Below are 25,827 nucleotides of genomic sequence, written 5' to 3'. Positions count from 1 at the left end.
CTGCATCTGCGGAATACCTGAATAGACAATGAATCATGCCAAAATTGAGGTGGTGGACTTTGGGAGCAACTGTAGACTTGGGGTTTGTTTTCTGTATCTAATTTGTTTCTGGTTTTATGTTTATTTTAGTTTAGTATTTAGAGCTTATTATCATTGGTAGATTTGTTTATTGATTTGGTTGCTCTCTTCCTTTTTTTAATATATATATTTTTTCCTTTTTCTTTTTTTGTGAGTGTGTATGTGTATGCTTCTTTGTGTGTGTTTGTCTGTATGGCTTTGCTTTTACCATTTGTCCTAGGGTTCTTCTGTCTGTCCGTTTTTTGTTTTTGTTTTTGTTTTTGTATAGTTTTTAGCGGTTGTTATCATTGGTGGATTAGTTTTTGGGTTTGGTTGCTCTCTTCTTTCCTTCTTTTTAAAATTATTTTTTACTTTTTATTTTTAATATTTTTTTCTTTTAAATATTTTATTTTATTTTATTTTTCTTTCTTTTATTTTTTCTCCCTTTTCTTTTGAGCTGACTGGCTGAGTGGCTCTTGGTGCTCCAGAGTGAGCCTCTGAGGTGGAAGAGCCAAGTTCAGGATATGAGTCTACCAGAGACCTCCCAGCCCCACCTAATATCAAAAGGTGAAAGCTCTCACATAGATCTCCACCTCAATGTTAAGACCCAGCTCCACTCAAGAAACAGCAAGCTGCAGTGCTGGACACCCTAGGCCAAATAATTAACAGGACAGAAACACAACCCCACCCATTAGCAGAGAGGTCACCAAAAATCATAATAAGTTCACAGACACCCCAAAACACACCACTGGACGTGGTCCTGCCCAGCAGAAAGACAAGATCCTGTCTGATCCACCAGAACATAGGCACCAGTGCCCTCCACCAGGAATCCTACACAACCCACTGAAACAACCTTACCCACTGAAGGCAGACACCAAAAACAATGGGAACTACGAACCTGCAGCTGGTGAAATGGAGACCCCAAACACAGTAAGTTAAGCAAAGTGAGAAGGCAGAGAAATACACAGCACATGAAAGAGCAAGGTAAAAACCCACCAGACCAAACAAATGAAGAGGAAATAGGCACTCTGCCTGAAAAACAACTCACAGTAATGATAGTAGATGATCCAAAATCTTGGAAATACAATGGAGAAAATACAACAAACGTTTAACAAGGACCTAGAATTCTAAAGAGCAAACAAACAATGATGAACAGCACAAAAAATGAAATAAAAAATTCTGTAGAAGGAGTCAATAGCAGAATAACTGAGACAGAAGAACAGATAAGTGAAATGCAAGATAAAATAGTGGAAATAACTACCACAGAGCAGAATAAAGAAAAAAGAACAAAAAGAATTGAAGACAGTCTCAGAGACGTCTGGGACAACATTAAATGCATCAACATTCAAATTGTAGGGGTCCCAGAGGAACAAGAGAAAAAGAAAGGCACTGAGAAAATATTTGAAGAATTATAGTTGAAAACTTCCCTAATATGGGAAAGGAAAGAGACAATAAAGTCCAGGAAATACAGAGTCCCATACAGGATAAATCCAAGGAGAAACACGCCAAGACATATTAATCAAACTATCAAAAATTAAATACAAAGAAAAAATATTAAAAGCAGAAAGAGAAAAGCAACAAATAACATATAAGAAAATCCCCATAAGGTTAACAGCTGATCTTTCAGCAGCAACTCTGCAGGCCTGAAGGGAGTGACAGGATATATTTAAAGTGATGAAAGGGAAAAAACTACAACCAAGATGACTCTACCCAGCAAGGATCTCATTCAGGTTTGATGAAGAAATTAAAAGCTTTACAGACAATCAAAAGTTAAGGGAATTCAGCACAACCAACCAGCATTACAACAAATGCTAAAGGAACTTCTCTAGGCTGGAAACACAGGAAAAGGAAAAGACTTACAGAAACAAACCCAAAACAATTAAGAAAATGGTAATAGGGACATACATATCAATAATTACCTTAAATGTAGATGGATTAAATGCTCCAACCAAAAGACATAGACTGGCTAAATGAATACAAAAACAAGACCCATATAAATGCTGTCTACAAGTGACCCACTTCAGACCTAGGGACACATACAGACTAAAAGCGAGGGGATGGAAAAAGATATTCCATGCAAATGGAAATCAAAATAAGTTGGAGTAGCAATAGTCATATCAGACAAAATACACTCTAAAATAAAGACTACTACAAGAGACAAGGAAGGACGCTAGATAATGATCAAGGGATCAATCCAAGAAGAAGATATAACAATTGGAAATATTTATACACCCAACATAGGAGCAGCTCAATACATAAGGCAAATGCTAACAACCATAAAAGGGGAAATTGACAGTAATCCAATAATACTAGGGGACTTTAACACCCCACTTTCACCAATGGACAGATCAACCAAAATGAAAATAAATAAGGAATCACAAGCATTAAATAATACATTTAACAAGATGGATTTAATTGATATTTATAGGACATTCCACCCCAAAACAACAGAATACACTTTCTTCTCAACTGCTCATTGAATGTTCTCCAGGATAGATGATATCTTGGGTCACAAATCAAGCCTTGTTAAATTTCAGAAAACTAAACTCATGTCAAGTATCTTTTCTGACCACAACTCTATGAGACTAGATATAAATTACAGGAAAAAATGTGTAAAAATTACAAACACATGGAGGCTAAACAATACACTACTTAATAACAAAGAGATCGCTGAAAAAATCAAAGAGGAAATCAAAAAATACCTAGAAGCAAATGACAATGAAAACAAAACGACCCAAAACCTATGGATGCAGCAAAAGCAGTTCTAAGGCAGAAGTTTATAGCAATACAATCCTACCTTAAGGAACAAGAAAAATAAACGACCTAACCTTACACTTAAAGCAATTAGAGAAAGAAGAACAAAAAAAACCCCCAAAAATTAGCAGAAGGAAAGAAATCATAAAGATCAGATCAGAAATAAATGAAAAAGTAGTGAAGGAAATGATAGCAAAGATCAATAAAACTAAAAGCTGGTTCTTTGAGAAGATAAACAAAATTGATAAACCATTAGCCAGACTCATCAAGAAAAAAAGGGAGAGGACTCAAATCAATAGAAGTAGAAATGAAAAAGGACAAGTAACAACTGACACTGCAGAAATACAAAGGATCATGAGAGATTACTACAAGCAACTCTATGCCAATAAAATGGGCAACCTGGAAGAAATGGAGAAATTCTTAGACAAGCACAACCTTCCGAGACTGAACCAGAAAGAAATAGAAAATATAAACAGACCAATCACAAGCACTGAAATTGAAACCATGATTAAAAATCTTCCAACAAAGTCCAAGACCAGATAGCTTCAAAGGCGAATTCTATCAAATATTTAGAGAAGAACTAACACCTATCCTTCTCAAATTCTTCCAAACTATAGCAGAGGGAGGAACACTCCCAAACTCATTCTACGAGGCCACCATCACCCTGATACAAAACCTGACAAAGATGCCACACACACACACACAAAAAATACAGGCCAATATCGCTGATGAACATAGATGCAAAAATCCTCAACAAAATACTAGCAAACAGAATTAAACAGCACATTAAAGGGATCATACACCATGAACAAGTGGGGTTTATCTTGGGAATGCAGGATTCTTCAGTATATGCAAATCAATCAATGTGATACACCATATTAACAAACTGAAGGATAAAAATCATATGATCATCTCCATAGATGCAGAAAAATCTTTGACTAAGATCAACATCCATTTATGATAAAAACCCTCCAGAAAGTAGGCATACAGGGAACTTAACTCACCAAAATAAAGGCCATATATAACAAGCACACAGCCAACATCATTCGCAATGGTGAAAAATTGAAACCATTTTGACTAAGATCAGGAACGAGACAAGGTTGCCCACTCTCACCACTATTATTCAACATAGTTTTGGAAGTTTTAGCCACAGCAATCAGAGAGGAAAAAGAAATAAAAGGAATCCAAATCGGAAAAGAAGAGATAAAACTGTCACTGTTTGCAGATGACATGATACTGTACATAGAGTATCCTAAAAATGCCACCAGAAAACTACAAGCGCTGATCAATGATTTGGTAAAGTAGCAGGATGTAAAATGGAGAGATATACCATATTCTTGGATTGGAAGAATCAACATTGTGAAAATGACTATACTACCCAAAGCAATCTACAGATTCAATGCAATCCCTATCAAACTACCAATGGCATTTTTCACAGAACTAGAAAAAAAATTTTCACAATTTGTATGGAAACACACAAGACTCCGAATAGCCAAAGCAATATTGAGAAAGAAAAACCAAGCTGGAGGAATCAGGCTCCCTGACTTCAGACTATATTACAAAGCTACAGTAATCAAGACAGTATGGTACAGGCACAAAAGCAGAAATATAGATCAATGGAAGAGGATAGAAAGCCCAGAGATAAACCCACGGACATACGGTCACCTTATCTTTGACAAAGGAGACAAGAATATACAGTGGAGAAAAGACAGCCTCTTCAATAAGTGGTGCTGGGAAAACTGGACAGCTACATGTAAAAGAATCAAATTAGAACACTCCTTATCACCATACACAAAAATAAACTCAAAATGGATTAAAGACCTAAATGTAAGGCCAGACACTATAAAAGTCTTAGAGGAAAACATAGGCATAACACTCTGTGACATACATCGCAGCAGATCCTTTTTGATCCACTTCCTAGAGAAATGGAAATAAAAATAAAAATAAACAAATGAGACCTAATGAAACTTAAATGCTTTTGCACAGCAAAGGAAACTATAAACAAGATGAAAAGACAACCCTCAGAATGGGAGAAAATATTTGCAAATGAAACAACTGACAAAGGATGAATCTCCAAAATATACAAGCAACTCATGCAGCTCAACAGCAAAAAACCAAAACAACCCAATCTAAAAATGCGTAGAAGACCTAAATAGACATTTCTCCAAAGAAGATATACAGATTGCCAACAAACACATGAAAGGATGCTCAACATCACTAATCATTAGAGAAATGCAAATCAAAACTACAATGAGATATCACCTCACAACAGTCAGAATGGCCATCATCAAAAATCTACAAACAATAAATGCTGGAGAGGGTGTGGAGAAAAGGGAACCCTCTTGCACTGTTGGTGGGAATGTAAATTGATACAGCCACTATGGAGAACAGTATGGAGGTTCCTTAAAAAAACTAAAACTAGAACTATCATATGACCCAGCAATCCCACTACTGAGCATATACCTTGAGAAAACCATAATTCAAAAATTGTCATATACCACAATGTTCATTGCAGCACTATTTACAAAAACCAGGACATGGTATCAACCTAACTATCCATCGATAGATGAATAGATAAAGACGATGTGGCACATATATACAATAGAATAATACTCAGTCATAAAAAGAAACGAAATTGAGATATTTGCAGTGAGGTGGATGGACATAGAGACTGTCATACAGTGTGACATAAGTCAGAAAGAGAAAAACAAATACCATATGCTAACAAATATATATGGAATTAACAAAAATGGTTCTGAACCACTTAGGGGCAGGAGAGGAATAAAGACACAGACCTAGAGAATGGACTTGAGGACATGGGGAGGTAGATGGGTAACCTGGGTGAAGTGAGAGAGTAGCATGGACATTTATACACTACCAAATGTAAAATATATAGCTAGTGGGAAGCAGCTGCATAGCACAGGGAGATCAGCTCGGTGCTTTGTGTCCCCCTGGAGTGGTTGGATAGGGAGGGTGGGAGGGAGATGCAAGTGGGAGTGGATATGGGGATATATGTATACATATAGCTGATTCAACTTGTTATACAGCAGCAACTAACACAACATTGTAAAGCAATTATACTCCAATAAACATGTTAAAAAAAATCAATGAAACCAAAAGTGGTTCTTCAAAATGGTCAACAAAATTGAAAAATCTTTAGTTAGATGGAGTAAGAAAAAAGTACAGGAGACTCAAATTACTAAAATCAGAAATGAAATTGGGGACGTTACTACTGATTCTACAGAAGTAAAGAAAAAAACGTTTATAAGAGATTATATAAAAAAAATTATAAGAAATATTATTGAAAAGGTTATAATTTGTTTGTAAACCAACAAATTGGAAAACCTAGATAAAATAGACAATTCCTAAAACAGAAAACCAACCAAGACTTAATCATAATGTAATAGAAAATCTGAAAGACCTATAAAGAGATTGAATCAGTCATCAAAAATCTGGGAACTAAGAAAAGCCCTGGACCTGATGGCTTTACTCGTGAATTCTACTAAACATTTAAAGAACTTATACCAATTCTCAAATGTTCCCAAAAAAAATTGTAGAGGAGGGAATACTTCCTAAATCATTCTATGAGGTCAGCATTACACTGATATCAAAGCCAGGCAAAGATATTCCAAGAAAACCACACACCAATATTACTTATGAACACTGATGTAAAAATCCTCAATGAAATACTAGTAAAACAAATTCAGCCACATATTATAAAGATTACACTGTAAAGTAATTATACTCCAATAAAGATGTTAAAAAAATAAATCAAAATACATTCAATTCTTAAAAAAGCAAAAAAAAAAACAAAACAATTACACACCATGACTAAGTCGGTTTTATTCCTGGTATGCAGGAATGTTTCAACATATAAAAATTAATCAATGTAATATACTATGTTAACAAAATGAAGGGAAATAATGATCATGTTGATTGATGCAGAAAAAACACTGGACAAAATTCAACACCTTTTAATAATTAAAAAAAAAAATCCAGAAACTAGGAATAGAAGTAGTCTACTTCTACATAATAAAAGCCATATATGAAAAACCCACAGGAAACATCATACTTGATGTTGAAAGACTAAAAAGTTTTCCTCTGAGATCAGGAAAAAGCAAGGATGCCTGCTTTTACCATTTGTATTCAACATATTACTGGGACTTCTAGCCAGATCAATTAGTCAAGAAAAAGAAATAAGAGATATCCAAATTGGAGATGAAGAAGTAAAATTATCTCTGTTTGCAGATGATAAGACCTTTATCATACTTATTTAGAAAATCTTAAAGTGTCCAAAAAAAAACTGTTAGAATTAATGAATTAGGCAAAGTAGTAGGATACAAAATCAACACACAAAAGTCAGTTGCACTAACATTGAAAAATCTGAAAAAGAAATTACAAAAGCAATTCCATTTATAATACCATGAAAAAGAATAAAATACTTAGAATTTATTTAACCAAGTTGTGAAAAACTTGTAGAATGAAAACTACAAAACATTGCTGAAATAAAATAGACACAAAAAATGGAAACACATTGCATGTTCATAGATCAGAAGACAATATTGTTAAAATGTCAATATTACCTATAGATTCAGTGAAATTTCTATCAAAATCTCAATGATGATTTTGAAGAAGTGGAAAAACCCTTTCTAAAATTCATATGTAATCTCAAGGGACTCCAAATAGCAAAATAATCTTGGGGGAAAAAGAACAAACTAGAAAACATCACATTTCCTGCTTTTAAAACTTACTACAGAGCTATGGTAATTAAAACAGTGTGATACTGGCATAAAGACAGACATATAGACCAATGGAATAGTATAGACAGCCCAGAAATAAACCCTGTCAGATATGAGGATAGTCTTTTAAACAAATGGTGCTGGGAAAACTGGATTTCGATATGCAAAAGAATGAATTTGAACCCTTACCTAACACCATATGCAAAAATTAAATAAAAGTAGATCAAAGATCTAAATATACCTAAAACAATACAACTCTTGTCAGTAAACATAGGGCAAAATATTCAGGACACTGGATTTGGCAATGATTTCTTGGCTATGACACCAAAGACACAGGTAACTAAAAAAAATAAACATATTGTATTTCATTAAAAAAAATTTTAAGTGTGCATCAAAAGACACTACAAACAGAGTGAAAAGGCAGCACACAGAATGGGAGAAAATATTTGCAAATCATACATCTGACAGGGGATTAATATCCAGAATATATAGAGAACTCCTAAAACTCAACAACAAAAAAATAATCCAACTAAAGGTGCGCAACGGACTTGAATAGACATTTTTCCAAAGAAGATAGACAAACGGCCAATGGGCACATGGAAAGATGCTCAACGTCACTAATCATCAGTGAAATGCAAATCAAAACTACAATAAGCCAACTCCTCACACCCATTAGGATGGATACTATGAAAAAAATCAGAAAATAAGTGTTGCCAAGGATGTGTAGAAATTGGAACACTTATGCACTGTTGGTGGGATTGTAAAACGGTGCAGTCACTGTGGAAAACAGCATGGTGGTTCTTCAAAAAATTAAAACTAGAATTACCATAAGACCCAGCAATTCCATTTCTGTGTATATACCCAAAGTAATTGAAAGCATGTCTCAAAGAGACATTTGTACACCCATATTCATAGCAACATTATTCCAAACAGCTAAAATGTGGAAGCAAACCAAGTGTCCATTGATAGATGTGTGGATAAGCAAAACTACAATGGAAATTCTGCAAATACTACAACATGGATGGACCTTGAGGACATTATTCTAAGTGAAATGTCAGTCACAAAAAGACAAATATTGTAAAATTCCACTTATATGAGGTACTTAAGGTAGTCAAAATCATAGAGACAGAAAGTAGAATGGTGGTTGCCAAGCACTGGGGGGAGGGAAGAATGGGTAGCTATTTTTTAATGACTATAGTGCTTCAATTTTACAAGATGAAAAGAGTTATGGAGATGGATGGTGGTGATGGCTGTGCAATGCTATGAATGCATTTAATACCATTGAACAGTGTATTTTAAAATGGTTAAGATGGCAAATTTTATGTTATGTATATTTTACCACAATAAAATATTGAAGAAAAACAAGGGCTGGGGACAAATACTGAATACCAGCTAATGATAGCTCCTTACTACTCGCCACCCACCCTCTTTCCCAAACCCAGGTGGGTTTCTGCTCCTTATATCTCCCTATCCAGCTAATGAAACAGCAATTGTCCATGTTCAGATCTCCTAAAATCAACTGGCACACACCTATCCCCAGAATATGGTCCATTACATTATTTCATTTTCAAAGTTTTCTCCCATCTGATCTATATTATTTCCTGCTCTACTAAGTGACTAAGCCACACCCAACCTTCCTATAGTATTTCAGTGCTATACTGTGCTTTAGGCCTTCTAGATACCTTCTCTAAGGTCAGGTCCTAAGCTTTGTTCCACATCCCTCACCATAGCAAGCATGTGTGCATGTCATGCCAATCTGCTCCTGGTCCTGTATTGCCAAGAACATGAACAGTCTTACTGCCTTATATAGCCCTTCAGAAATACACCTAGAGAATAACGTTTAAAAGTGTGATCTGTACAACACTGCTACCAGAAGACGTTCAATGAAAAAAAGGTTTCAGTAGTAAAGTAAATATAAGAAATGCTATATACTCTACTCCCATCTTGGAGATTCATGATGAACAAAAATAAATCCAAGGCTCTGGGAAGCCCTGCATCAAAGAACACTATTTGACTGTTTAACTTAGTGTTTTGCAGACACATTCAGACCTATAACCCTTTCTCACAAAACACTCATCTCTTGGGACTCACTTTGGGAAATGTTGGTCTAGAGTGTGTTTCTGAGCTGTCATCAGCCTCCAGTTTCTAAGCCCTTCCCAATTCTCTGGCTCTAGTCAATTAAATTCACAAGTTAAGGATTCCTCACCCAGGATTCCAAGATGCTTATCTTCCTCCAGCTGCACCTTTTCCTGGAATGTCTCATCTTGGAAGGCTTCATATCGAACTTTCCAGTAAGTACCCCCGATTCGACTGGAGCTCTTCTGGAAGAATTTATCTGAGCCACTGGCATATAAGGAGGCAAATTTCAAATGATTTAGCAATGTGTCAAATAGGTTTCCATTTCACCCTTTTTCTCATCAAGTTATGGATCTTTGTGATTAGGAAGGACCTCAGAGATCATCCAGGTTAACTTCCACCCACTGAAGGTATCTCCTCTGGTGACAACACAAATTAACAATACACAGCTTCTGCTTGAGCCTTTCCAAGATCAGGGAACTCATTTTCAGAGAAAGCAATGCCTTTTACTGTTGTATAGAAATAGGCTGAAATCTTCTTGCTTGTAACTTCTAGACACTGGGATCAGTTTTGTGCTCCAGAGTTAAGTAGTCTTACATCTGTCCTTAATAATCCTCAGGTACTCAAGATCCTTTCTTCCCTTAATCAATAATATCTTTCTTTCAGAAATGAAAACCCAGTAACTTAGCAAGACCAGCTGCAGATTCTTAGAAGCTATGCTGACACCTAAGTGCCTACTTTCCTATGTTTTCTGCAGATTCATTCCATTATTTCCTACTGGAAGAATAAACATGATTGGGTGTCCTAGGGTATTTCTCCATAAACTCTCTTAGTCATCTATCAAGTTCCTCTTTTGAAAAACCTTGAATCACTGATAGACCAGTGAGTCAGTATAACTTAAGGCCTAGCAACTGATTAGGGCACTAACCTTCTACTCTATCTTGCCCACATCTGAGTCATGAGAATTTGGAGAAATTCCTCCAAAAGGATGAGCACGGAATGGCCACAGGCAGGTTGCTTCCCCTCTTCCTACACTTCTCAGAGTGCATTTTACACTTCAGCTTAAATGTCTCCTTCAGACTATGGTAAAGAAAGGAAGGAGCAAAGAGGTAAATAACTAGTAAATTAGAGTTGGAGAAATGCCATTTTGAATGATCTGGTCCCACCTGGGCCTTCTTTTCTGCTTGGACTCTTTGCTGGGAATATGACATAACCATACAAAAAGCTTTATAGCTCCCCAAGAGCAAGCACTTCTGGGGGCCACAAGAATTTGGCTATCAGTTGTGCCATGTAACTTCAGACAAACAATGATTGTGATCCCCAAGTGAAGTGAGAGATTTCTGAGAGGGAGTAATCGGTGTTTGTGGTTGGGCCCAGGAGTAGGGAGAGGGAATACACTACCTCTTACCTGCCTGGCTCCCTCAAATTCTTCCCCGTGCTCCCATCATGCCCCATTGGGCCGTAGTCCCATTGAATCTCATGGGCCTCAATGAAGTACTGCCGGACTTTGCCTGTGAGTAGGTTCATGGGAGGTGTCATGGAGCAAGACTTGATCTTGTAGAGTGCTTGCATGCCATCTGCAGGAAGAATATCATGGCTAGCTCCATTCCACCCAAAACATCTTCTACCCAGGTGACTCAGCTTTCTCCTTCTCCTAATGTTTCCCCCTTCCACCTTCCACTGGGCTCTTTACCCCTGCCTCCAAATGGGCTACTTTCTCTCATTCCTAAAGAGCCTAGCTGGGAGAGAGGGAGCCCATGTGGGAATTCAAATATCTCCACCTGCTCACCACCACTGACTCATTTACCAGATCCTTGCTCTTGCCTCTGCAAAATGCTTACATTGTAGCAACATCACAGAGCTTGAAGTCAAAATACCTGAGTTCAAGTCCAAGACTTATCCTTATCTATAGAACCTTAGGCAAGTCACTTCCTAGACCTGAGCTTAACCCCTGATTTGTAAATGGGGAGAATAGGGAAATCTACCACACTAGGCCCATGGGAGCAACAAATTTTAAAAAGAGGAGTAAGTTATTTGTAAAGTGGGAAGCTCCCAAAGTAATGGAACATCATCTACACATGAAGAAGAAGCTTCACACTTGGGACTGTCAGGAAAATTTAGATTCTAAGTAGTGTTTCCAAATGCGGAAGATGTTACATTGAGGCATAATGGTAATGGATGATACTGTGTTATATTTGCTTGGCTAATTATAGAGGTCATTCAGGTACATTATCTCATTTGAATCTCACAACATCCCAAGGAGATTTGAAATTTGAAATCAGAAATCCGAGGTATGAAGAAGGAGGAGATAAGGATATTCATTTTCGTTGAATGTGTACTATATGCCAGACCCTGTGTCAGGTGATTTACATATGTTATCTTCTTCAATCCTCATAACTAGCCTATGAAGCAGACTTTTTATGTCCCCTTTTGAAGATTAAGAAAATTAAGGATCAGAGAGGTTAAGTAAATTGCCCAAGATTACATAACTAGTCAGAGGTAGAGTTGAAATTTAAGCGCCTATCTTTTAACTGCAAATTTGAGTACTCCGTTTCTTCTCTTGTATCCAAGATCTTGGTCTCATCATTCCCCCGTCTCTAAGATTCAAAATCCCATTATCTCTCTGAAACCTCATTACAACTTTATGTGGTAGGAATAATTATTGCAATCCTCATGAGGAAACACAGACTCAAAAAAGTGATATGTCTTATCAAAGGTAACTAACTGGTGGAACCAGGTTTTGAATCCAGGCTTGTCTGGCTCTAAGGCTTATGTTTGTTTCACTATTGCACTGCATCCCTAACCTCCATCCACATTCATACTCTCTTACTCAGGTACATTTGGTACTGAGGGCAGACCCTGGACAATGGAACATGAATACCTGGCTCCTATTGGGTCAAACTTACCATTCCAGAATCAATATCCCACCAGTCTATAATTCCTCACCTACTCAAATCCGCTTTCACATACTCACATATCACTTTCATGACATTCACTTGATTTACCATACTTCAAATAATTCTAGAAAGTGAGAGCTGAAGAAGATCTTAGAAACTATTTAAACCCAATCCCCATTATATATATATATATATATATATATATATATATATATATATATGGCAAATGAAGCATAGGAGTGGGAAGGGACTTTTCCAAAGTCACACAGTGATTTCTTCAGTTTTCCACAGAGCTGAGACAACTTGAACCTTCTAATCACCTACCTAATGCTCTTTCCATTGTCTCATAGGTTCCTCTGCTCCTCTGATGTTCCTCACTGCACAGGGCCATTACCTCAACCATTCTCCTTCTAAAAACCAAACCTTCTAAACCTATTGCTGTTGGATTCTAACTAGAGTGTCACTACTTGCCCACAATACTCCATGATCTCCTGAAGAAGCCTTACTCTTCTTTAACTAATTAGTCCTTCACTCCCTGTTCAATCAGCAGCAAATACTATCAGGTCTTAATTCCTTAGAATTCTGAGCAAAAAAAAAGGCAGCTTAAAAGTTCACTCACCCATTCCTATACCATCTTATGTTAGCGATGGGGAAGATGAAACTCAGAGAGCAATGCCCCATGTCACCTTGCAATTTAATGGCTGAGCCATGAAAGAACCTGGAATCCCAGAATTCTAGTCTAATGTTTGATCATTTATATCCAACTATCTCACCTGAAAGACCAATCTTATGTCTCCAGGCCAGAAACCCAGCCTCCTGATAACCATCACTGCCACCTACGTCCTGTATCTGAAAGATCAGAGATGTTGGATCTCACCTTGCAAGTGACTATTCACTTGACAGCTAATTAACCAGGTGCCAGGTTCCTGGGGCACCATCTCAGCAGTCACAAAAGTGGCTGGAAAGATATGAGCCACATCAGTTCGGTGGCCTCGGATGGTCAGCATCTGTCCATGGAAGAAAGCTGTGTGGACATCTACCTCATTGCCCATGCCAAACAAGTGCCAGGCCACACGTTTCTGTGCACACATGCTCAGATCTGGTAAGTTTCCAAAGACAAAGCCATTGATTGCTGCAAAAGAAAATATCAGAGTTAGGAAAGGACAGCCCAATGAGAGAGGCCTTACCATCTGACAATAATAATAGATAACATTTAGATGAGGATTCAAAGAGAACACTGTGCTGACCATATGTATTATCTTATATAAATCTTACAAACATCCCTGGGAAATAGGCAGAATTCACTGTTATTGTGGAAAAAATGTGAAAATCAAGGCTCAGAGAGCTAAAGTTACTTCTCTCCCAAGACCACAAATCTATTATGTGGTAGAGCCAGGATTCCAACCCGGCAATCTGAGGAAGCTTTCTAAGAAATGGAGTTTATTTTACAAACTTTCTTTCCATCTAAGACAATTTCCTTCTGAAATTTCCACAGGACAGTTGTCAAGTTAGCTAACTAATTATCATAGTTATTACAAGCAATTGGTATAAAACTAAGAGAAATTTGAGCTGTCCAAGCCATCCTTTGCATCTTTCCTCTGAGTTTTCACCTCCCCTTGGGACTCTCTCATTTTGATCCCACCTCTGTCACCAAGTAAATCACTCCCATAAATAAACGAAAGCAAAATCACTTACTTTCATTTCTAAAATCAGTTCTCTGTCCATGCCTCAGGCTTTCGTGCCTTTAGTTTGTTTTAAATTTAATTAAGATGGTCAACTCCCTTATGGGAAGTCATTTATCTTCTCTACAAAATGTGTAATTTTGACAGTTTGCATCCTTTTTAGAACAAAGAAATGTTAACTAATTATATCAGTAGGCAATCCTCACCAAAGTGACTTGAGCATATAGTATATGACTTTGGAGTTTAGAAAGCAGGGTACCTAATGGCAAGAGCATAGCCTACGCAGTCAGACATATCAGGGTTGGAATTTTAGCTGTGCCATTTATTTTCTGTGTAAGCCTAGAGCCTCGGTTTCCTCATGAGTGAAACAGGGGGAAACCACCTACTACTCACGGTCCTTGTGAGAATTAAAACGAACCAGGTATGTGAAAACATCCACCAAATGCTAGGCCCAGCGGAGACCCTCCATCAATGTTCACTGTCATAGTGTGGCCACATACTCCCACCTTACCGTGCATCTTATTGCTCTCCTGAAAGGTCTCATCTTCTATGTCCACTGAGGCAGGGTCTGAGCAGTAAGTGGCAATGTTCTCATTGATATGCCAGCTAAGGTTCTCATCTATCACACTAAAGAGCAGGAAGAAATCATTGTCCACGTCCTGCCGTTGAGGAGGGAAGTTCCCATCCAGGGTTCCTAGGGAAAGTAAGAAAAGAGCCTTTAAGAACCTTCTTTCTTTAGCAACAGTAAGCTGTAAGGGGTACTCATAAGTAAAGAATAGAAATAGAGGGGCCTTAAGAGTCTATCAGCAACAGAAAAGTAGGTAGAGACTTCTGCTGCTAATTACTATTTCTAAATTCCCCACATGAAACCACCAATTCAGTTGAGCCTAGGACTTGAAGGTGAGGTACATAGGATCTAGAATAATTCCTTCCCACCATCCCTGCCTATGTCTTCAACTCAGGGCTTTGATCTAACCACACTCCTGTAACACACAGGTCTTCAGGCCTGACTACACCTTAAACATACCATATTTCAAACCAAACCCACAATCCTCCCAAAATTCTGATGACTACACTTTCAATCCTATCCAACAGACTATTAACACATACCTTATTCTTATGTAACTTGACTTCCATCATGACTAATTTGAGTTTTTTAAGTAAAATAAGAAAAAAAGAAAGTAGCAAAGTGTTTTTAAATATTTTGTTTCTGTTTTTTGTTTGTTTTAGAAAAAAAAGTAGTGAAATAGAAAAAACAGTGAAAAAGGGAGTTTAGCAGGATTTATTCCTACTAATAAACTAGGGTGCTAAATTAACACTCCCCAGGCTGCTGCTCAATATGTAGGTGAATCAACAATACCACTGATTCCCCTAGATATCCCAAACTGTATCTCACAGCTCACATTTGGGGCTTATACCTCTTTTACAGGTTATAAGGGGTCCAATGAGGCCAGTAGCAATATCTCGTGGAGCATCTACATGAGAATGGTAGATCCAGGTGAGGCACGCTGGGTCAGCATCAGTAGGTGCATGGCCTTCTGGAATGGTCCAGTTGTAGATGTGGCTGCCTCCCGGGGGAACAGAGTCATCAGCTTTCAGCCAACCAGAGGAACCATCTGGATATAAGGATCCTAGAAAATGAAATTGCATATGCTTAGTCCCAGGGTGAGCGAGAAGGAGCCTGGCAGATGTAGAAGCCGGGAGAGGGATGTATGGAATACCTAGTTCTAGTCTTGTGGAAGGTAGAGTTTAAAGTTCAGCACAGTTTTCCTCACAACCTAAGAAAGGCACAGATTCAGATAATATCTAGCCAAGAACCCTAGACCTCAAATCAACAGTGGGTAGAAAGGTAGCAGCCCCTGGGGAAGGAACTATGACCATAGAAAGTGCTATACAGCCTAACCTAGTAATGCTCTAGTGCAAAGCTGATAACATGGAGGCAAGAGAGAAGAAAAAAGTCCCTTCCTTCAAGTACTCACTTTGAAAAACAGAAAGCAGACAATCACAGAATTTCCATCTAAAGGCAACTTAATGATCAATTGATCTATTCCCATTTTATGAAAGAGAAAACAGAGGAAAATAACTTGCCCACAGGGAGTTAATGGTCAAGTCAAGACCTTCTGAGTTTGCTCTCTATTCCCCTCACTCACCGTTGTGTCAGTACTATAGGCCATAGGGCCTGGGATAGTAGGAGATACAGATGAGTAAACCGATCTCCCTCTTAAGAAAAACAATGGGCCTTTTGGAAGACTGTGGCACAAGAATAATGCTCCCTTACATTCACAGAACACTCCTCTCTTTCCAAAACACAGTCAAATATTTTATGGAAATGCCATTCAAGTAATTCTTTGTGATAAAAGGTAAATTGAATCTCTACATTCTTAATGAAGAATTTGAGGTTCAGAGAGGGACAGTGACTTGCCCAAAGTGACACAGTGTGTGAATAACAGATCTGATAACAGTACCCAGCCATATTTTCTTTGAGGAGAGTCCTTGCCACCTCAGATCAAAAATGAGCACTATCTTCATTCCCAGCTCCTCTCTCTCAGATGGCAATAAAGAAAAAGGTATATTTGTTGCAGGTAGGAGAAAAAGGATGGGCTGATTTACCTTCTGAGTCTTTCTCATAGAAAACGCCATGGGGGTGGATTGTGTAGGGACGAGTGGCAAAATTCTTCAGGTGGATAAGAATGATATCTCCCACCTCAGCCTTCAACACTGGCCCCAGGAAACCCAGCCAGGCTGGCTGAACCATTTCATCCATGTATGAACCATCCCTGTATTCCTTGTAGATGGTCTTCTTGTAGCTGCTCCCTATTCGGTTCTTGTCAGACTTCAGGAAGTTGGAAGCTACTCTGGGAAGGAAGGAAAGAGAAAGTCACAATTTTGCCTTTTTTCCAGAGGTGGCTGACCAAGAAGTGTTCATCTTTGTTTAGGGCAAAACAAGAGGAAATGGGATTGTACTGATCAAAACATGAAAGCTTTACGTTAGAATCTAATTGTTAGACAATGAGAAGTATTAAGTTAAAGCATATGAATTTGCTGATATTTGAGCAATTTTAATCTACAAAATAGACAATTTCACTCAGTAAAGCCTAATATATAATAATGGGGAGGCAACCAACTATGGACAGACTCTTTTTAAGTGATCAACTCCCTATCCAGGTGGCCTAACTTAGTGTTGCCCTGCTGTATATGGGAAGTCTTATAGCATAGTGGTTAAGTTCACAAACTCTGGAGCCAGGAAGTTTCAGTTAAATGCCAATATTGCCATTTCCAAATCTGTAGGACATTGAGCAAGTTACTTAACTTCTCTGTGTATAATTTCTCCATCTGTAAAATGGAGATAACCATGGTACCACTTATTACTGGTGACTAAAATAATTAAAATACATAAAGAGTTTAGAAAAGTGCCTGGAAAATAGTAAAAACTTAATAAATGTTAACTATTACTTCAAAATATTGGAGAAGGGGATAACAAAGTTATCCCTCAAAGATACTTTTAATACAGACTCTGTGACTCCAAAACTAGATGAGTAGAAAAATGGTTTGTTAAAAAAGAGAGCTGTTTTTCTTACTCTAATTCTTCCTAGAGAGCTCTGAGATGTTACAGTCAACTTTGTAAAACTCTGAGGCTTTGGAGAGACAAAGCAATTCATGATCACAAAAGATTTTTTAATACATTAATTCGATTTTTTCAATGGGCATTTGTGGAACACCTGCAAAGCTCTAAGATCAAGAAAGGTTAATCTTGTGGGATCTGTGAGAGGCAGAATGGTGAGAAGAGTACCAGCTTTGCATCCACATTACCCAGGTACAAATCCTACCTCTCTGTTTACTAGCTGTTGGACTTGGGCAAGTCACTTGATCTCCCTGAGCCTCAGTTTTCTCATCTATAAGATGAGAATATTCATACTCACCTCCTAAAGCTTCTGTAAGAATTAGGTGGGACAAAGTATATAAATTTCTAGTACGGTACCTGTCACAAAGTGTTACATAAGTGATAGCTATTGCTGTTCTTTCCTTGATTCTAAGGCTGATCTTATTTTTTCACATTTTTACATATCTTAAATCAGTATAGTTCCATTGAACTATGGCAGCATACATATACTACACACATCTTACAAACACTGTATATATATCATGTTTCTTTCTTGTTCAAAAGCTAAATACCTATTATTAAAACAGCATTGTGGATATCACCTTAGAATCAAGGCAATATGGAATGACCTTTAGGACCCTAAAAATACTTAGGCACCTCACTGTGGAAAAGCGAACTCCATATGGGATACTGGCTCCTGAGTCAACTAGTCGTCTTCTCAGGAAATGTATCACTGGGCTTATGGCCCAGAGAGATCAGGAGCTGGCTGCAACCACACCCCGGGGAAAGGTCTTCAAGAGCTACCTATTGACCTCAAGAGTGCCCCTCCCTAACTCCATCTCTAATTCCACAAGCGATTAAACCTACGTGTCACTGTCCAGAGGCTGGTTCGTGATGGCATTCCTTCCCTTAGGAGCATAGTTCCACTGCACGTCCTGGATGCCCAGATAGTAGACTCTAGTGGCCCCATCAGTCAGTCGGGGCCACAAGGGTTGCACGAACAGCAGAGCCCATAGAAGATGGCCTGGCTCCATGGCCCACATTACTCTGGGAAACAGGCAATTGAATAGCTGCCGGTATAGAAGAAAGAGAACAAAGGGGCTTTGCATGTGTCTGGAAAAGTAAAGAGGCAAGAGCCAGACTGAGTGACTGAGAAAACAAAAACCGATTAGCCTAGAATCTCTGCCTTACCTGTTTCCTTTCAACAAGTGTTCAAGGATCTCTACACATTGGACTTTGGAGGGCAAAGTTAAAAATCACTTGTACTGACAATTGTGTATCACTTTCTTCAGAAGAGAAATCTGGATCCATTTTCGTGAGCAATGTAGAAAGAAGAATATACTCTGGCCCCAAAATTAGGAAACAGGCATCAGTAGCCCGATTGAGCCACTGACTCACTCGGTACCCAAATCAGGTCACTAATTCTCCCTGTGTCTCTGTTTTCACCATTGCCACTTTCCATCCTCTATGAACTGTGTTTAAAAACAAATGAGAATTCACCAAAATACATTTATTAGAATGTTCATAGACCCAAACTGAAAACAGTCAATATGTCCATGAACACTATAATGGATGAGTAGATGATATTTTATTCATATAATGGAATTCTATATAGCAATGGTAATGAGCAAACTAACACTATACATGAAAATATGGATGCCTCTCACAAATACAATGGTGCAGAAAGAAACCAGACACAAAGGGTACATATTATATGATTTCATTTATATAAAGTACAAAATCAGGCAAAACTAATCTATGCTGTTAGAAGCCAGGATAATGTTTTCTCTTAAGGTAGGGATCAGTGACTAGTAAGGCAGAGGAGGAAGGCTTCTAGGAAATGTTCTGTTTCCTGATTTACTTACTGGTTACATGGGTATGTTCAGTTTGTGAAAATTCACTGAGCTGTGAACTTAGCACATTTATCAGAAGAAATGTTCTCTGCTGGTTCTCTGCCATGCACAAATCCATTTAATGTGTCCAATCTTGAGTCAGAGTTAGAACTAAGCTTCTAACCTTTCATTCTGATACGTCAGCCAGGCAGTTAGACTTTTGGGGGCTGATATGAAGCGCTCAGTCATACTATACACAGCTACAGTCAATCCCAGAAACACAGGCGACATAACATAAACACAAATATAATACACTTGCATATACCTAGACACATGCAGTCTTATCTAAAAGCAGAGATGCAGACACTTTCATCCACACTAGAACCACAGTGTCACACAGAACCTTAGTCACTTTCAAAATAATAATAATAATAATAATAATAATAACCTACAATGGAAAAGAATCTGAAAAAGTATATATATATATAACTGAATCACTTTACTGTACACCAGAAACAAACACAACATTGTAAATCAACTATGCTTCAACTAAAAAAATAATAAAAATCAATATTTATAGTGTGTGCATTGCATGTCAGACATCGTTCTAAGTGCTTTACAGATTAAATCATTCAATCCTCACAGCAACACTATGAAGCAGATGCCATTATTATCCCCATATTATAGAAGGAGAAACCGCAGAACAGCAATATAAGATAATTTGTCCAAGTTTACCTAGTTAACAATCAGTAGAGTTGGGTTGTGAGCTCAAGGAAGTATGGGTCCAATGTCTATGTTTTTTTTTTTTTTTCAATTGAAGTATAGGTGACTTACTATATTATGTTAGTTTCAGGTATACATGTTCTTAATTACCATGCTATCCTACTTTTCACGAAATATACTTGCACACACAGAAAACATGTACAGACATATCTTGTTTTATTGTGCTTCACTTTATTTCACTTCACAGACATTGTGTTTTTTACAAATTGAAGGTTTGTGGCAATTCCGTATTGTCAGATGATGTTTAGCACTTTTTAGCAATAAAATATTTTTAAATTCAGGTATGTACATTTTTAAAGATGTAATACTATTACACACTTAATAGACTACATTATAATATAAAGATAACTTTTACATGCACTAGGAAACCAAAAAATTGTGTGAAGATTTATTACGATATTAACTTTATTGCAGTAGTTTGGAACCAAACCCACAATATCTCCAAGATATGCTTGTATATGCCTATAGATATAGTTATATCTGAGAAAACCCCATACACTCTGAAACATGCAATCATATGTAGTTATGATCACTTCCAGAAACAGACACATATATTCATATGGGCAGAGATACATCTAATCAATATCATTCATGATGATGATAATAATGATGGTAACTATCATTCATGGAGAAATTACTACACACTAAACGTGATGCTCACTTTTTTTCAATATATAAATTATTTCACTAAATCCTCAACCTAAGCACATGATATTAGGGACAATTAATCAAAAATAGAAAATCAAAAATATGCACAGACTCGCATGTGGATAGGAAATCTCCAGTTATTTACCCTGATTGATAAACAGAACTATAGATTTCCCTACATACTCTCAGACCCCTCCACACAAAGTAGTGGCCCAAGTGTGTAATCCCCAGTCTTCATATGACATTTGGAAGAAAGCCCTTGATAAGTGGGAGGACCTGTTCTTGGATTCCTCTTCCTAAAACCTGGCTTTCCTACTGACCAATTGTGTAGTCTTGGGTGATATTTAGCCACGCTGGACCTGTTTTCTTATCTATAAAATATATCTAATAATATAAGCCTTGGAGAAGTAAATTAGAAAACTTGCATGAAAAGGCCCCAGTACAATTAGTGTTTAGAACATAACAGACAGTAAATGTTGGTTTTCTTCCTCTTCCTTCTCCCTCCTGGTGACAGTTTGTTAATTTATCCTTACTGTCTCCCACACATCTTATGTTCTATATTTCAACTGTAAGGGCTAACTTAAATCCTAACTGCTCCAGAAGGCCCCCTCTAGCCTTTCCATATCACTGTCCTCTGAAGAACTATTTATTCTCTATAACACCCAAATACGTGAAGTCAAACTTTGTATTATTATTATCTTTGCCTCATAAGCTGCCTCATGAACTGTCTTTATTTACCAGATTGGGCTATAAACTCCTTGAGCATGGATGTCACATCTTAGAGGTCTTTGTGTATCTACTGGCAGATATGGTGATGGGGGCCCTGTAGGTGTAACATAAACAGCTACTGCTAAAGTGACATAAAACAACATAGACATACATTTTCCCACCAGCTGACTTTAGTCAGGTTCACCACTGGTTCAAAGAGTGACCTTAGTGAGCCCCAGTTTTCTCATCTATAATATAATAGAGCTGGACTATAACTTACTTTTGGGGGGTCATGGATCTTCGGGAATATAATGAAATGCAAAAACACAGAACTACAAAAATGCTTTATATAAAGAGCTCTCAAAGAGTCTTTCTAGCTCTCACATTCACTGATGAAATACAGGTGCATTCACATGCACCAACATATAGTACCACATATGGATACACAAATAGCATGTCCTCAGCAAGGAGGGAGTGTCCTTGATTCAATGAGAATCTGAATGCAACATGCATCTCCTTCAAGCTTCCTTATCAGAGAGGTGTCAGCAGGGCTGTTGTGCCTTAAACTCACGTAGAGAAAAAACTGTCCCAGGTAAGAGTTCCACAATTGAAGAAGCACATGGTTAACTTGGAAATATTCCCAGAAGAGACTGGTATAGAACTTCTGCAGTAAATGAAAAAGCATTCAAAGGGTGACTAATGACCAAAAGGACTAGACAATAGAACCTGGGAAAAAATGCAACTTAACATTTGCCTAGCACTTTCCACTGTACAGTATGTTTTTCATATCTTCCATATTATTTAATTCTCACATTCTTGTGAGATAAGGATTTTCTTCCCCATTTGGCACTGAGGACACAGGTTTTGGAATCAGACTGCCTAAAGAAATCCTGGCTTCGGTTTTCCTAGCTGTGTGACTTGATAAACTGCTTCACTTCTCTAGCCATAGTGTCTTCATCTTTGAAATAGAATTAATATTATTTGCTACATCTGAGTAGTTGTGAGGATTAAATGAATTAAGATCTGTAAATGAACAGAACACAAATAAGTACTCAAGTGCACAAGAGATCAAAAAGTATTAGTGGCTCTGATTATTACAGACAAGGAAATAGCTTTAGAAATGAAAATTGCCAGAATCACAAAGCTTTAACATTTTATGGAAAGCCATAACACATACACACTCATAAGTTCCTATATACAATAGCACATTGTAAGCATATAGGCACATGTATATGGCTGAGATTAATTTCTTTGAAAGGAAAATGATATATGAAAAGAACCAGAAATTTTGAGTCAGATAAACTTAGGTTTGAGTACTGTTTTCAGCTGTGTTTGAAAGAAATAGCACCAAGGACTTAGTAGGTATCTGATAAGTTTTCATTTCTTCTAGTCACTAACTTCCCTTTTTATTCCCAAAGCTGCATTTGTTGTTGCTACTTTTATTGTTGTTTTTTTAAACTTGGTTTATCATTATAAAACAGAAGAAAGGGAAAGCCCATAACATTCTTTTAGAATCACTTGGATATTTCATGGTAAAATTGAAAGTCTTTAGACTCTAGAAAAATAGATTCTAGTTCTGAATTCATCATTTATTAGTTGTATGACATGGAGCAAGTCACCTAGTTTCTTGAGCCTTGATTTCCTCATCTCTTAAATGGAGATAATCTCTGCTTTGGACTCCCTATTAGTTTGCTATGAAGATAAAATGAGATGAAGAATTTGAAAGCCCTACATAAACTTTTCACTTGGACAGGGCTATTTTTTTCTCAGCTGAGCCCACAGGAGGAGGTCTTATAGAAAGGCCAGACTGAGGAGGAAAAATAAAAGGGAAAGGTAAAAGGAGAAATGAAATAAGGTGAGCAAGAATCCTGGAGGAAAGTAAAAAAAGAGGGCAGAAGGAAGAGGTGCTCAAAGGAGGAGAGAGAAAGAGAGAGAGTGAGAGAGAGAGAAGAGATTTCTGGGATACTTCTAATTAGACATAGTTTAGTCAGTATACACTGAGACTAGTCAAAACTTCCTTTCCTGGCATCCCAATGTTACCTGGGCCTGGTCCCCATCATCCATGACAGTTTGCATCACTGTTTTCCCTAGAATTTGCAAGTTGTTCCTTTAATGAGACAATGCTCTTTTCTCTCTGAGTTTGAATAGACTGGCCTGGACAGGCTCATCCTAGACAAAGGATCACTCAACTGGACACAGAAATGCTGAGCTATCCTTGAGGTTTTATCTCCAATTTCAGAAGTCTTACTAATAGAACCCTCCATCAAGATTGACCTTTTGGTCCTCCACTTTCTTAATGTTGTGTGGCTTTTTCTTTACCTTGTGACTCAAAATAGGCGATTTTCTCACCTTCAGTGGGTATGGGACTTTACTGGAAGGGAAAATGGGGAGAGTGTTTAAAGTCTCAAAAGAGTAGTACAAGTACAATTTATATAATTTTTTAATCATTATCACTGTATCTTAGTATGTCAGAGATGGGAAAATGGAGGCCCACAGAGAAAGAGACTCACCTGAAGTCCTGAGAGCTAATACTAGAACCTAAGAGCCTCTAGCCTGGCAATCATGTCCAGTATATTATCACCATACTGTTCCTGGGACAATATGATTTCACTACATATTTGCATTTGTATTAAGGAGGTTTCTTTATTTCCTCACACCCCAGTTGTGGTATAATAGAAAGTATACTGATTTGAAACTAGAAGATCTGGATTCAAATTCTCTTTCTTGCCTGTAATAGCTATGTGACTTTTCAACAAGTCACTTTCACCTATTTGAGCCTCAGTTTTCTCACCCAAAATTGGGGATGATATTTATTTCACAAGATTGTTTTGAGGCTCAAACAAAATAATCGATATATGAGCCCCTAGCAAAGGGCTTAGAATACAGTAGATGCTCAGTAAAAAACTGAATGTATTTTAGATACATACATCCATAAAGACCTTTAGAAACTACCTTTTTTCAATCCCTGATGTGACATATAGAAAACTGAGACCAGAGAGATGAAGGGGCTTGCTCAAAGTCAAGCAGCCAGTTACTGGCAAAGCCAGAATTTGAACCCATATTTTCTAAAATATTTCTTCTACTTAGGCACTAAGTGTGAGAAATAATTCAGATTTTAAGCTGATAGCTTAGTTCAGCTATAATTTATTGCCTTACTCTGTGCCAATCTGGATCTCAAAGTATGAAACTAAATGATCATTTTTAAGTGCTTGAGCTTCCCACTTATGTAGTCCTCAGATCCATTACCTCAATAAACACCACAAACTGTGAGACAGAAAATGAGCACACTATTTCAACAGGAAAATTAACTACTCTCTACAACTCCAGGATCGTCTCTGAAACAGCTGAGACAGTGTGGTCCTGGCCATTTTGGTGAGAGGAACAAAGAGAGTGTATTGTCCACTTTAACTTTCCTGCACACCAAGCCATGCTTCCTCCAACTTCTCAGCCACTGGCTTTCTCTTCTAGTGGCCCAAGATTCCCCTAAACCAAGCTGAATAAAGGTTTTCTTCAAAGAAAGGGAGGCAAGGTAGGGTTTGGAAAGAGAGGGGAAAAAAAGCTTACCTTTGTTGCAGAAAACACTTCCATATTCATGTCAGTGGCCTAGTGATGCTAAGCTGCAGACCCCAGCATGAGTCTGCCAGCCCTGCTCAGTCTGTATCCTGGGTTAGAGAGCCTTTCTCATAAATAAAGTCCGGGGCTCCAATTTGGCTGGTGTTACTGGGGAGGGGTGAATGGAGGCTAGGGCAGTTCTGGGTGCCCTCTTTTCCAGAAACTAAACTGCTGGAATGTCTTGTTCCGGGCCTGGTTTGGTACAAAACCCGGGACGGTTCTTTGACCATATCCGGTGTTTTCCAAATCCCGGTTAGGATCTCCAGAGGAATTACAAGAGGGTGGGCTGCACTTCTCTTATCTCAGCTTGCTGGTTGGTATTTGCTGAGAGGGGGGAGGAAATGCACTGTCAGTGTAGCCAGTCAAAGCTCACAGGAGGATTCCAACAGCCTCATTTAAGAAATAGGGCCCTCTGCAAGGGTTGCAAGATGTGAAAAG

General features: G+C 37.8%; 1 protein-coding gene across 1 annotated transcript in view; it reads right to left on the bottom strand.

Annotated features, from left to right (window-relative positions):
* Nucleotides 1–25,543, bottom strand: part of HEPH (hephaestin) — a 78,761-nt gene extending 53,218 nt beyond the window's left edge. Inside the window, exons 1-8 of the mRNA XM_036839135.1 lie at nt 25,342–25,543; nt 18,674–18,876; nt 16,816–17,060; nt 15,624–15,836; nt 14,717–14,899; nt 13,401–13,655; nt 11,035–11,203; nt 9,757–9,893 (exon numbers count right to left, since the gene is read on the bottom strand). Of these exons, the coding sequence (XP_036695030.1) occupies nt 9,757–9,893; nt 11,035–11,203; nt 13,401–13,655; nt 14,717–14,899; nt 15,624–15,836; nt 16,816–17,060; nt 18,674–18,876; nt 25,342–25,371 (1,435 nt within the window). The 5' untranslated portion in view covers nt 25,372–25,543. The remainder of the gene's footprint in view (nt 1–9,756; nt 9,894–11,034; nt 11,204–13,400; nt 13,656–14,716; nt 14,900–15,623; nt 15,837–16,815; nt 17,061–18,673; nt 18,877–25,341) is intronic.
* Nucleotides 25,544–25,827: the final 284 nt, after the last annotated feature.

This window comes from Balaenoptera musculus, chromosome X (genome assembly GCF_009873245.2).
Source record: "Balaenoptera musculus isolate JJ_BM4_2016_0621 chromosome X, mBalMus1.pri.v3, whole genome shotgun sequence".
In the NCBI taxonomy this organism is placed as follows: domain Eukaryota; kingdom Metazoa; phylum Chordata; class Mammalia; order Artiodactyla; family Balaenopteridae; genus Balaenoptera; species Balaenoptera musculus.
The sequence above is the reverse complement of the archived record's forward strand: the minus strand, read 5'-3'. Positions and strand labels throughout refer to the sequence as shown.